Genomic DNA, 12,677 nt, shown 5'->3' with positions numbered 1-12,677 from the left:
GAGGGAGTGCGTTTGGTGTGAGGACCAGCAAGGAGGGCAGTGTGTCTGGAGTGGAGTGAGAAGGGAAAAGAGTAGTGTGAGATGAGGTCAGAGAGGAAGAGGCTGGGGATGAGGCGTGGGGAGGCCAAGTCATGCAGGCCACTGTTAAGGACCTGGACATCTGTGTCAAGAGGTTTCAGATGTATTAGTATAGATGGCCCCTTCTACACAAATCATTGAACTGCTACTGTCCAATTCATGCTTATCATAAATTTCCAATGTCAACATTGTGGGAGATAACTTCTGTTCAGAATGTGTGTTTCTCTCTTTTTCTGGTTCTTTTGATAGCCAACTATAGGGTTATATTTGAGGCTGTTAAAAAATTTCTGGTTTAAATTTGCCTTAGTTGGGAAAGACAAATACATATTACTTCGTGCTAAAAAATATGCAAAGTCTTCTGCTTACTGTTATTTTTTTTTTTTTTAGTATTTATTTATTTGGTGGCGCTGGGTCTTAGTTACGGTGCGCAGGTTCCTTAGTTGCGGCGCGCAGGTTCCTTAGTTGTGGCATGTGAACTCTTAGTCACAGCATGTGGGATCTAATTCCCTGACCATGGATCAGAACCTGGGTCCCCTGCATTGGAAGCATGGAGTCTTATCCACTGCGCCACCAGGGAAGTCCCTTCTGCTTACTGTTATGAGGTGATATTTCAGTGAAATAGTGCCTCCCCCTCCCCGCTTTATTGAGATGTAATTGACATATTACATTGTGTAAGTTTAAGGTGTACAACATGTTGATTTTGTAACACTTACCTGTTGCAAAACGGTCACCACCAAAGCATTAGCTACCACCTCCATCCCGTTACACAATTACCATCACTTTTTTGTGATGAGAACATTCAGGATCTACTCTTTTAGCAACTTTTAAATATATAATAGAGTATTATTAGCTATAATCACCACACTGTACATTAGATCCCTAGGACTTGTTAATCTTAGAAGTGGAAGTTTGTGCCTTTTGACCAATATCTCCCCATTTCTCCACCTTTCCCAGTCACTCTACTCTCTGTGAATTTGGCTTTTTTAGATTCCACATATAAGTGATATTATACAGTATTTGTCTTTCTATGTCTGACTTATCAGTGAAATATTACTTAATATAACCTTGCCAACTACCAGTCAGTGAAATATTTGAAAGCTTATTTAACAAATTAAATCTACAGTTATAATTAGCATACCTTTACTGATTTCCTCTGCACTGCAGCATTTAAAACATTTTCAATTGAAAGATAATTTACATATTGTACAATACATAAATCTTAAACATACAGCTTGGTGAATTTTTAGAAATGTGTACACCCTGTGTAACCATCACCCGGATTAAGAAATGGAATATTTTCAGGTCCCAGCAGGCTCCCTCTTGCCCTTACTCAGCCAATATCCCCTCAAAAGTCATCACTATTCTGACCTCTATCACATCACCATGGGTTGGTTTTGCTTGTTCCTGAATTTCATATAAATGGACTCTTACTGTATGTATTCTTTTGTGTTTGGCTTCTTTCACTCAACACGAAATTGTGAGATTCATTTATGTTGTTGTGTGAAGCAGCGATCTGCTGTTTTTCATGGCTGTGTTGTATTCTAGGATATGAGATGATCATTATTTACCCTTTCTACTGTTGGTGGACATTCATGCTGTTTCCAGTTTAGAGCTGTTTTATGATGACTCAGTGCTTTTACCTGGTGATAACTCTAGGAGTTGCTCAGGTATACAGAATTTATTGCCCCAAATACACTGCTTCAGTTGTGTCTGCTCGTTTGTACCTCCCACTCCTCAATGCTTTGGTCCTTCTGCTGTTTAGAACAAGGAAGTTCCTATTGGAACCTGAAATTTACTTATACTTTATTATAAAAATTAGTCAAATATGCTCTGTGCTTGAAAAAGGAAAGAAGTGGTTTTCTTTATTTTTTTCTTACATATAAAAGTACCTGAGCATTCATACAATTCAACATCAAAAAAACAAACAACTTGATGAAAAAATGGGCAGAACTGAATAGACATTTTTCCAAAGAAGACATGCAGATGGCCAACAGGCACATGAAAAGGCTCAACATCTCTAATCATCAGGGAAATGCAGATCAAGACCACAATGAGATATCACCGATGCTTAATTTTCCAGTCCAATAGTTTTAGTTTAGTCACTGAAAACAGAAATCTTTTTCCTGAGGCCTTGGCTTCTTTTACTTCAGCATGTTTGGCGCTTCTCTCTTTTCTCTGCTTTCCTCAGAGGAGCTTCCTCTCCAGAGTCTTCTTCTGGGGAAATAATAATAAGGAGGAAGGCGACTGTGCGGCCGAAAAAATGGATGGAACTGAAAATGGTGGTAGCACCTCGGAGGGAGGAAAGGTCTGTATGGGAACCTAATGTGGACTCTGGGCCTTTGTGGTGGGAAAAAATGGAAGGGACACCTGGGTGTCCTGGTGATGGGCTGGATCCTCGTCACTGGGTTCCTTGTGGTGGGAGGAGGGGTAAGTGTAAAGATCTGGCAGTCTGTAGGCTCTGCATTATTTTGTGAGTCTCCAGGAGGGGTGAATACCTCTTCCTGTCCTGTGGGGAGAAAAGCGCAAGTCAGGAAACAGGCCTGATGACACGAGCAGAGGGGAGAGTCTTCAGGTGGAGGCAGGGGAGAAAGAGGGGAAGAGAGAATTCTAGAGTCTCAAAGCATGTTTGAGAGAACTGCCCAGCCCAGTAAAATGAGACACGGACACTCCTTATGACCCAGAAATTCCACTCGGAATTTACCCAAGAGAAATGAGTGCTTATATCTACAAAAGACTAGTTCAAGAACGTTCACAACAGTCTTATTAACATTAACCCAAACCTGCTAACAATGCCAGTGTCCATCAATAGGAGAATGGATAAACAAACTGTGTATTCATACAATGAAAGAATACTCAGCAATGAAAAGGAAGAATTACTAATACAACAACATGGATGTATCCTGTGATGTTATGTTGAGCAAAGAAGTTAGACACAAAAGAATACATACTGTAAGATTCCATTTTTATGAAGTTCAAGAACAAGCAAAACTAATCTATGGTAAAAAAAAAAAAAGTCAAAAATAGTTAGCTTAGGGTTAGCGTAGGTGTTATTTAGTGGAAAAAGTAACCAGTGAATTCTTTAGATCTCGATCTGGGTGGTTGTTACATGAATATGGAGATAGATACACACACACACATTTACATTTACACATACATACCTATATACACAAAAGTACAAATGTACACACATACGGATACACACACACATATCTAAATGTGATCAATATATACCCTTAGGATTTGTGCATTTTATTGTGCATAAATTATACATAAAGAAAGAAAATTTGATGGAAAAAAAGTAATGTAAAGAAAAGGCCTGCTTCACTTCCCCAGCAGTGAAATCATTCCCTGAAGAGGAAGGGAGGGAACATCTACTTGCTCCAGGGGAATGAGCACTGAGGACCAGGATGACATTAATTTCTGAGAAGAAATTTGGATCAACCTCCAGTGTCAAGGTCTTCCCTCTAACTGTATCATACAATCAAACTGGCTGCGAAAAAGCAAGCTTTCCTTTAGGAAATTATTTCTTCACTCCCTTAGAGACTTACCAAAACAGGCCTGGAAAGGGTTGCTGAGTGTGAATGATGGAAAAATGAATTCCTCACAGTAAGTTGAGAGCTAGATTCCCCTCACCTTTAAAACAGCTGAATTCAGGTTTCTTGGTTATACTGGGTCTGCTTATTCAAAGCCCCTTCTAGAGATTCTCTTTCACCCATAATATCTGGAAAGGTCAGTACTACACTCCTTTGGCTATGGCTGATTGGACTGTTGTTAGACACTCAACTCATTCATTGGCTGGCCAGTGACCAATCAGATTCTCACTCAAGAATTTCAACAGAGACACAACTAGTGGAAGATGTTACTGGAAGTGGTAGGGCGGGGGCTGGAGTGTCAGGTATTGGCCAGTTGAATGTTTAATAAACAGAGAAACCAATATTTCCATAGCTGTAAAATGGGGAAAGTCTCTCAAAGAGAAAAAGAGACAAGTGCCTCTGTGGTAACAGAGTGATGATGAGAGTAACCTTGACTCTTGACTTTCTCAGGGCTGGTCTTTTTGAGGGCTGGCTGTACTTAAGTTCCTTGGAAATATCTTTATAATAATCACCCCACCTCCAGCTCTATTCATTTTCTTTTAAGCCAGCTTGAATGGGTGTCTGTTTCTTGAATTAAATACTGACCCTTTCTCCCATACCCACCCAGGCTACTGAGTATTAAAATCTTATGGCTGAAACTAGATTAAGACATTTCTAACTACAGAAGATGATTAAATCCCATATTACTCATTCTTTCCTCTACACAATCAGATCAATTCTGAACCTTTGTAACATGAAAACTTTCTGCTGAGAATCCAGTCACTAGGGGAGAAGCTAGCCTTATTCTTAAATTTTAAAAAAAATTTATATATTATTAGCTGCGTTGGGTCTTCGTTGCTATGCACGGGCTTTCTCTAGTTGCGGCGAGCAGGGGCTACTCTTCGTTGTGGTGCGCGGGATTCTCATCGTGGTGGCTTCTTTTGTTGCAGAGCATGGGCTCTAGGCATGCGGGCTTCAGTAGTTGTGGCTCGCGGGCTCGAGAGCGCAGGCTCAGTAGTTGTGGCGCACGGGCTTAGTTGCTCCGCGGAATGTGGGATCTTCCCGGGCCAGGGCTCGAACCCGTGCCCCATACATTGGCAGGAGGATTCTTAACCACTGTGCCACCAGGGAAGTCTGAAGCTAGCCTTATTCTTAAGCTCCATCTTGACATTTTGCTATCAGATCAGGCTTAGCTAGGTCTTGGGCTCTGCCACTCAGTAAGCTGGACTCCAGTTTTTAAAAACACCCACCCCTTGTGCTTTTTCTACTTCTTAAAACTGAGGCTATTCTCCAAATCCTCCTGACAATGGTGCTCTAGGCATCTGGAACCAGATTTTTAAAAGCCCAGAGCCATGGATGATTTTTTTGAAGTAGTTTTTGTGGAATGGAGGAAACCGAGTCAGATTCCAGTGGCTTAAATAGGTGGGAAAAAATAGACTCAGAAGTGTGTAGAGTTCTCTTTGAAGTGAGAGAAGTAGAACCAAAGAAGTTTATGGTAGATCATGTCTCATTTCCTCAGGGAGGCCTTCCCTCCCTTGAGGCTGGCTTAAGGCCCCTGGCAATATGCTTCCCTAGCACCCTGTGAGTCCACTTTCATCATATTCATCAGTCATGTGATTACCATTCAGCGGTTGTATTCCTCCTGCACTGAAGTATCTGTCTGATCATTCTGTACACCTGGTCTCATCGCTAGCCCAGTGCCTACAGTGGACTTGAACAGACTGAGAGAAATCTCAGTTTCCATAATTTCAAAAGTTACCACATTCCTACCTCTCAGGGATAATGTGATCATTAATAAGCAAATATTTCTCATTATGTAACATACTGACATGACACCAAAGATACTGAATATCAAACACAAAGAGCTCTTTTGCAACCATAATTAGACCAAAGTAGGTCAAATATTTAAGTGCAGATTGGAAACATTTTGAGAGGCAGAACGGCATAGGATCCCTGAGCTCTGCCGTTTAATAATTGTGTGACCATCGACAGCTTCCTTAACTTCTCCCAGTCTTCTTTTCCTTATTTGTAAAATGGAGAAAATAATAACTACCTATCTCACTGGCTTGTAAAGTGCTGAGAACATGCCTGACACGTGCATTTGGTAGGTCTTAGCTGTTGTTATTGGCCTCCATCAACACAAGGCCTGTTGACTCTGTTGGTCATTGCTATGTCCCTAGTACCCAGAACAGTCCCTGGCTTGGCCTCATGCCCAGTACATAGCTGATTAATTGAATGAGGCAGATGTTGAGTGAAGATGCTGAGTTCCTCTCTGTAGAGTTTTGTGAAGCTCAGTATTTCATTCCAGTCCCAGAAAAAAATTTTTTTTGGCCTCGCTGCCCGGCATGCAGGATCTTAGTTCCCTCACCAGGGGTTGAACCTGTGCCCCCTGACGTGGGAGTGCAGAGTCTTACCCACTGGACCGCCAGGGAAGTCCCTCCAGTCCCAGGAAAATTGCAATAATAACTTACATTCAAAATTAGAGGATAGGGCTTCCCGGGTGGCGCAGTGGTTAAGAATCCACCTGCCAATGCAGGGGACACGGGTTCCAGCCCTGGTCTGGGAAGATCCCACGTGCCGTGGAGCAACTAAGCCCGTGTGCCAGAACTCCTGAGCCTGTGCTCTAGAGCCCACAAGCCACAATTACTGAAGCCCGTGCGCCTAGAACCTGTGCTCCACAACAAGAGAAGCCACTGCAAAGAGAAGCCTGCGCACCGCAACGAAGAGTAGCCCCCGCTTGCTGCAACTAGAGAAAGCCCTCACTCAGCAACGAAGAGCCAATGCAGCCAAAAATAAAATAAAATAAATTAAAAAAATTAAAAGATAATAAAATAATCAAGACCCAAAATATTGCTTGGAGTTTGGACATCAATTTTAAGTGGGTTTACTATAGTCTAGACATGAAATTCATCGTATGCTAACAACTAGTACTTTAAAAAAAAAAAGTAAGGGTGAGATGACCTTTTTTAAAAAAATATAATTATCTGTACTCTGTGGTTATTTGGGCAGACAATAGCTGGTTTGTAGTGAACTACCCTGATTTCTAAGAGAAGTAAGTTTTATACTTGATGTATAAGTATGCAGTTCTTCTTTTACACTTGGAGGATCACAAAAATTCTCAGGTGCCTTTAGAGTCGAACCAAAAAGAAATATAAGTCCTGTGATTAATTTGCTCACAGTAACTGCAACTTAATTCATTTTGTAGACTCACAGAATAACTGGGTATTTTAGCCAAATCTCTAATTTTACAGGTAAAGACATAGGAGCCCAGTTCATACCAGTTCACATAGGCCTCTTTCAATCCTATGCTATAAGTCTAGTAGTTTCAACAGTGTGCAGGTTACTTTGTTACGTGCTGTGACAAATGCAGAGATGATGAAGACACGGGGCCTGCCCTCGAGAGGTGGGGAGACGTTACAAGTACATGGATCTATAATGCAGAGCAGAATGCAGTATGGACCATGGGTGATATACAAATTGCTCTAAGAATTCAAAGATGTCAGAGAGAGGGAGATTGCAATTTTAAAGCTATGTGTCTTAAGAAAGCCTTATGTGAAGGTAATACTATAGTGACATTAAACATCACCATGTGAAGCAGAATTGCAATAAACAGAGGTGAAATCAGGAGCGGGGGCAACCATAGCTGCTGCTGTGGAGGAGAGAGAGAACAGGGTGGGTTTGGAGACCCACACATGACCCCGTCTGGCAGAGCCAGGGCATGTGTAAGTGGGTGATGGCCTGGAGCCAGGGCTGCCTGGGGAGAGTGAACCTGCATTTGAAGGTCTTTGAGGCTAGTCTGAGGGATAGTGGGGAAGAGTGAGCCTAAATCAGAAATCACATTTTAATGGTGTTTTAAAAAAAAATGTGAATAAACCTCTAATCTCATTATAACTTATTTAGCTACGTATCTACAAGGTTTCCTGAAGAGTGGTTGACTTTCTGGAAAGGTGCCCGGTGTCAGGTTTTGTATTATGGTGCCACTTTCAGATGTCACTTTTAGCGGGTGATGTTTGCAGGTCTTGTCTTGGGAATCGGGCAGGTGTTCTTTGTAATCTGTCTCCTTGCCCTCTGATCGCCTGAGTTCATGCAGAGATTGGACAAGGTGATCTCTGGTGGCCTCACCACCACCTCTGATGTCCCTGCCCCTTTCTGTTCTGTTGTGAGCTTTGGTGGATGGGTGCAGGGAACTTGCTAGGGGATGACTAGGGTCTGACTGAGCTCCTGCAAAGCCCCAGGCCACGTGAAAGTGGTGGAGGACTCAGTTTGACTCCTGGGGCTCTCCCCCTTTTCTTTCCTGTCCCCAGCGTTTGTAAACCAATGCTCTGGCTCAGGCCATCTGGAAATTTTGTAGTGGGGGAAAAGGAAAGAGAAAGGAGTAGGGGAGAAATTGAATCTAATAGAACCTTAAAGAAAGAAGTCTAGGCTAACCTCCACAGCACCAAGACACAACTGACTAGATGTGATTAATTAAAGCAGTTAATAAACAGAGACTGAACACCCACCATGGGCAAAATACCAGGCTGTTGGGCATATAAAGAGGTGGACATTGCTGTAATTCAGGGTGGAAATTGTTAGCTCTATATCAATAATAACTAGTATTCATATAGTGCTTGAAGGATGAAGAGCTTTTCTTGCATGATAGCTCATTTGGTCCTCACGACCCCCATAATAATGGACATCATTAATGCTGTCACTTCACACTTGAGGAAATGGAAATCAGAACAGTTAAGTGTGTCTAAAGTCACATAGCTAGGGCTGAGACTAGGACCTTCCGATGATAAAATTCAGCCTCTTTCTCTTTAACCACACAGGCTGATGAAAGCTGACGTAAATAGTTCCAGTTCACGATATGCATAATCATGGAGCCAAATTTTGTCTTTTCACACAACTTATCAATTACTGGACCCACAGTAAAATAAAAACAAAACCCTTACCTTCTGCCACAGTTACCACCAACCAGCAGACCAGTAGCCAGTAGGAGAAGCAGAGTCTGTGAGCCATGGCTTCTACCCCAAGCAGTCACTGCCTTGAACCCAACGTGGCTTAAAAGGGGTTGGTGAGTCACCTGCAGACTGATTCAGGGAGTTTTCATTTGCATAGTGGACCACAGGGATTAGGGCCTGTGGTGTGAGGGTAAGAAATCAGCAAGGAAATACCAGACAGTATTTGTCAACCAGAGCTTCTTGTAATGACAGCCAAACGTCATTCATCTGTCCTTGGTTGGAGTTGGATTGTGGACAACCACGCCCTCACTATCCTTTTAATTCCTTCAAACTTCCCCTCTTAGTGCCTTCTCATTACTTGTGTATATAGGTCTCCCTCAGCAAGAGAAAGAATCTGTCCAGGAAATGTTCAGCACCGCTTCCTTCTGTGTAGCTTACTTACTTAACAAAACCAAACAGGACAGGGAGGACGTTATCTAAAGGCTTTGTGACCCCGGCAGTTTGAAGAGGCTGTTCACAGATCTTGGATCAGGGATTACGACTTCTTCTCTGCTTTTGTCAAGGAGCCAAGAGCAGCAGAGTCAGAAAACTATCTTCTCTAGTAGCCATCATGGTCACTGTCTAAACAAACATGAAAATTTTGGGAGATCAACTTAGTGATTTGTCCTTCCAAGGCCCCCTCTGATTCATCAAACTGCCCGTAAGATGCCTGGTTTGTTTCCTGTCAGCTGCTGGAGGAATGGGAGTGGGCGGTCACAAGTGCTTAAAAGCACGGACGTTGGAGTTAGAGATGATCATACTAAGTGAAGTAGGTCAGAAAGAGAAAGACACAGGCTTCCCTGGTGGCGCAGTGGTTGAGAGTCTGCCTGCCGATGCAGGGGACACGGGTTCGTGCCCCGGTCCGGAGCACGGAGCGCCTGGGCCCGTGAGCCATGGCTGCTGAGCCTGCGGGTCCGGAGCCTGTGCTCTGCAATGGGAGAGGCCACAGCAGTGAGAGGCCCACGTACCACAAAAAAAAAAAAAAAAAAAAAAAAGGAAAGAAAGAAAGAAAAAAAAAACTAGTCCTGGGTCTTTTGTATAAGTGATTGGAAAAAAGGCACACATTTTGCCTTTGGACTTGAAGTTGGGAAGAGACATGAAGAGTCTGCTCAATAAAACAGAGTGGAGAGATATCAGATTCTGACAACAACATTTGAACCTCTGAATCCAGCTATACCTGAAGCCGTACACAGGGCACGGCCTGTGGTATGCTAAAATGGATTTTAAAGTATTCCCAACATAGACTTATAGAAACAAATCACATAGAGAATAAAGATTCTAAGTCTAGTGCTGCTTGCTAAATGGAAAGAACAGCTATTAACTTTTATATTCTTGTATTTGATTACAAACTATAGAAGTAGACAGGGAGTAGAAAATTACGTCAGTTCCAGTGGCTGGGTAAGGCATTTGCAGAGATTAAGACCGATCTTTTTCTCATTCCATGCATTCTTCCTGAGAGCTGAGAGAAACCCGGTGACTAGACAGACTCCCGAGCAGGTGGAAGCTGTGGATACCTGAATGTCTTGGCTATATATGCGGTGAGGTGACTTCACCCTGCATGCTCAGCCGCCCTGTTTATGCTTGGCAGTAACATCAGACAGATCCAGATTGTGGCGATGAGTCACTATGGACTTTCCCCAGCCTCAGACATAGGGTGAGTTCGCATTTTATCCTTCAGCCTCTAACTGCCCCAGTAGGAGCTCCTGAATGGAATGATTGCAGTCTGGCCTTCAGGTGTTTTGAATATTCAATAGTAATTCAGCATTCAGTGAATCGAAATCTCTGGGTCTGGCGTTGTAGATCAGGGTCGACAACGTGTCTCTGTATAATAGCGAGAAAATGTGTCATTATACCAGCTGTTGAGACCATGAGCAAGTTACCTGACTTGTCTAATTTCCTCATCTATAAAATGAGAATAATAAGAGTACCTACCTCATAGGTTAAATGAGTTAATACCATTTAAGCACTTTCAGTGGAGATTGGTGCCATGTAAATGTTAGCTATCATTACTACTGAAAAATAATACAACTTTCTGTCTTGGACAAACATCTCCTCTAGAACCTGGATATCTGAAACAAAACAAAGAAAAGGCAGAATGTGAGGATTTATGAAGATTGTGAAAAGTTCTATGAGAGTGTGCAATACTTCTCAGGTAGCAGTACTTTGAAGTCCTGTTTTTTAGTTTTTTGAGGTATTGAGTCAGTTGGAAAGCTGAATGGGAAATTTCTCAACAGGAAATGAAGGGGGTTTTCTTTGGGGTTCTGCTAGGTGATCAGTCACAGGCAAGCTAACTAAAATCTTGTCATCATACCTTCCCAGACAGTGGTTTCTGTAACTTGCAATAGTAAAGCTGGCGGGGGTTGAGAGAGTTCTTGGAAATATCCAGGAGTAACAGGAAATGGTAGTAACTTAAGACTTGGATTCAACTTTAGCCAATGTCTCCAGGAGATGATGAGGGTAATGGTAACAAGCAACTACTAGTTTTTCAGAAATGGCATAGTTTTGATTTAAATTTGTAGAATGCTGTTAACATTTTATTTTCTCTCCCGCCCTCCCTGCCTGCCTTTTTCCTTCCTCTCCTTTCTCTCTCTCTCTCACACCGCCCCCGCCCACCGGAAGTATATGCTCCCTTCTCTAGAACTAGGCACTTTTAACAGCTTGCCATATATCCTTCCATACCTTTTCCTATATATTTACATACATGCATACTCAGAAACTGTTCTGTAGGTGGCTTTAAAAAATTTTTATATAAATGGGATATTTTGTGTTGCCTTCTAAATTCTTTCTTTTTCACTTAAAATATGTCTTTTCTTTCCATGCCAATCCATATAGATTGGTCTCTTTCTTTTGAATTGTTGCTTGTTATTGCCTTTACGGGTGCACCATAGTTTTATTTATTGATTCACCACTTGGTGGAATTTGGGTTGCTTTCCATTTTCTGCTCTTACAAACAATCCTCCCATAGCCCTCTCTGGGCACATGCAGAGTGCCTTTGCTATAAGGTACATTTAAAAATAACTTGCTGAAACTGTTTTTAGATTTAAATTATAGAATACGTTTTCATTTCACTCTAAAATTTTCCAGTCCCTATGGGCCTTGGTGAGTTTGATCCTTTGGATAGCCACATTTCATTGCTGGCTAAAACCATTTCCTATCTTTTCAACAAAATATGTCCAGATAATGGTGACAGCCACAGAAAGGTGAAATGTACATCTCAGTAAGGCATTCCCTATTTTTAAGACCCACCCACAACTCACAGTCACTCATAGAGTGGCAGCCAAAACATTTTTTTAAATCCTCAGGATTTCAGAGGTCTTTCCCTTCAGCTGTAAAGCCTGGCAGCACGTTGTACCATTATAAAGTCTACCTCTTTTATAAGCACCAGTACCCTTCATTTCTAATTAAATTCTACGTTGAGTACACTTTGCTGGCAAGTCTGCAACTGACGCCCATCTCCACAAGGTGCTCACCTCTAGTATTTGTGGTTAGCATTCTGCACAGCCTGTATGCTTCATTATCTTTGTTTGATAAAACACTTGTCTCTTGAAAAACATGAGGCCAGATTTGCTGAGTCATATGTGATGTTATTTTTGAACTGCACAAGCTCTACCACAAGGATTTGGGAAATTTATTATCTGACACAAATATGTCGGGGACTCCTCAGCTAAGGTTAGTTCAAAGACTGTCTATTTAGTAAGTGACTGGGTACTCTGAGACAGTGCTACTCAAAGTAGCTAGTCCAGAATGAGATAAGGTGCTCCTCGTTCGACAATGTAATCAACACATTGTTTCATTCAGGGAGAAAATCTTGCTGTGAAAAAATGTTGACTAAATAGTGGGCTTGGTGATGTAGTTGATTTACTTTCTGGTGCCAGCTCCTTCACTTGGACACGGGTTTCTGAACCACATGATGAGTAGCACTGTTTAAAGTGACATCGAATGAATAAATGAATGAATGAGACATATCTAAGATAAATGACTTTTCAGGGTTGACGTGGGAGGATATGATTAAATAAAAATTTCCCTTTCAGTGGGACAATGTTCC

General features: G+C 42.0%; 1 protein-coding gene across 1 annotated transcript; it reads right to left on the bottom strand.

Moving 5' to 3' along the window:
- Positions 1-1,972: 1,972 nt before the first annotated feature.
- ODAPH (odontogenesis associated phosphoprotein) lies at positions 1,973-10,697 on the bottom strand. The gene is made up of 3 exons (XM_060299485.2): positions 10,565-10,697; positions 8,585-10,453; positions 1,973-2,584 (listed from the first exon to the last, which is right to left on the bottom strand). The coding sequence occupies exons 2-3, from the start codon at positions 8,649-8,651 to the stop codon at positions 2,220-2,222; spliced, it is 432 nt and encodes a 143-aa protein (XP_060155468.1). The 5' UTR covers positions 8,652-10,453; positions 10,565-10,697; the 3' UTR covers positions 1,973-2,219.
- Between the last annotated feature and the right edge of the window lie 1,980 nt (positions 10,698-12,677).

This window comes from Globicephala melas, chromosome 5 (genome assembly GCF_963455315.2).
Source record: "Globicephala melas chromosome 5, mGloMel1.2, whole genome shotgun sequence".
In the NCBI taxonomy this organism is placed as follows: domain Eukaryota; kingdom Metazoa; phylum Chordata; class Mammalia; order Artiodactyla; family Delphinidae; genus Globicephala; species Globicephala melas.
Note: the sequence above shows the minus strand (reverse complement) of the source record. Positions and strands in the feature narration are given on the sequence as shown.

Coding starts and splice junctions, on each gene's coding strand:
- ODAPH (XM_060299485.2), bottom strand. CDS start 8,651: ATGGCTCACAGACTCTGCTTCTCCTACTGGCTACTGGTCTGCTGGTTG. Junction 2,585..8,584: donor GGTGGTAACTGTGGCAGAAG/GTAAGGGTTTTG, acceptor TTCTCCCCACAG/GACAGGAAGAGGTATTCACC.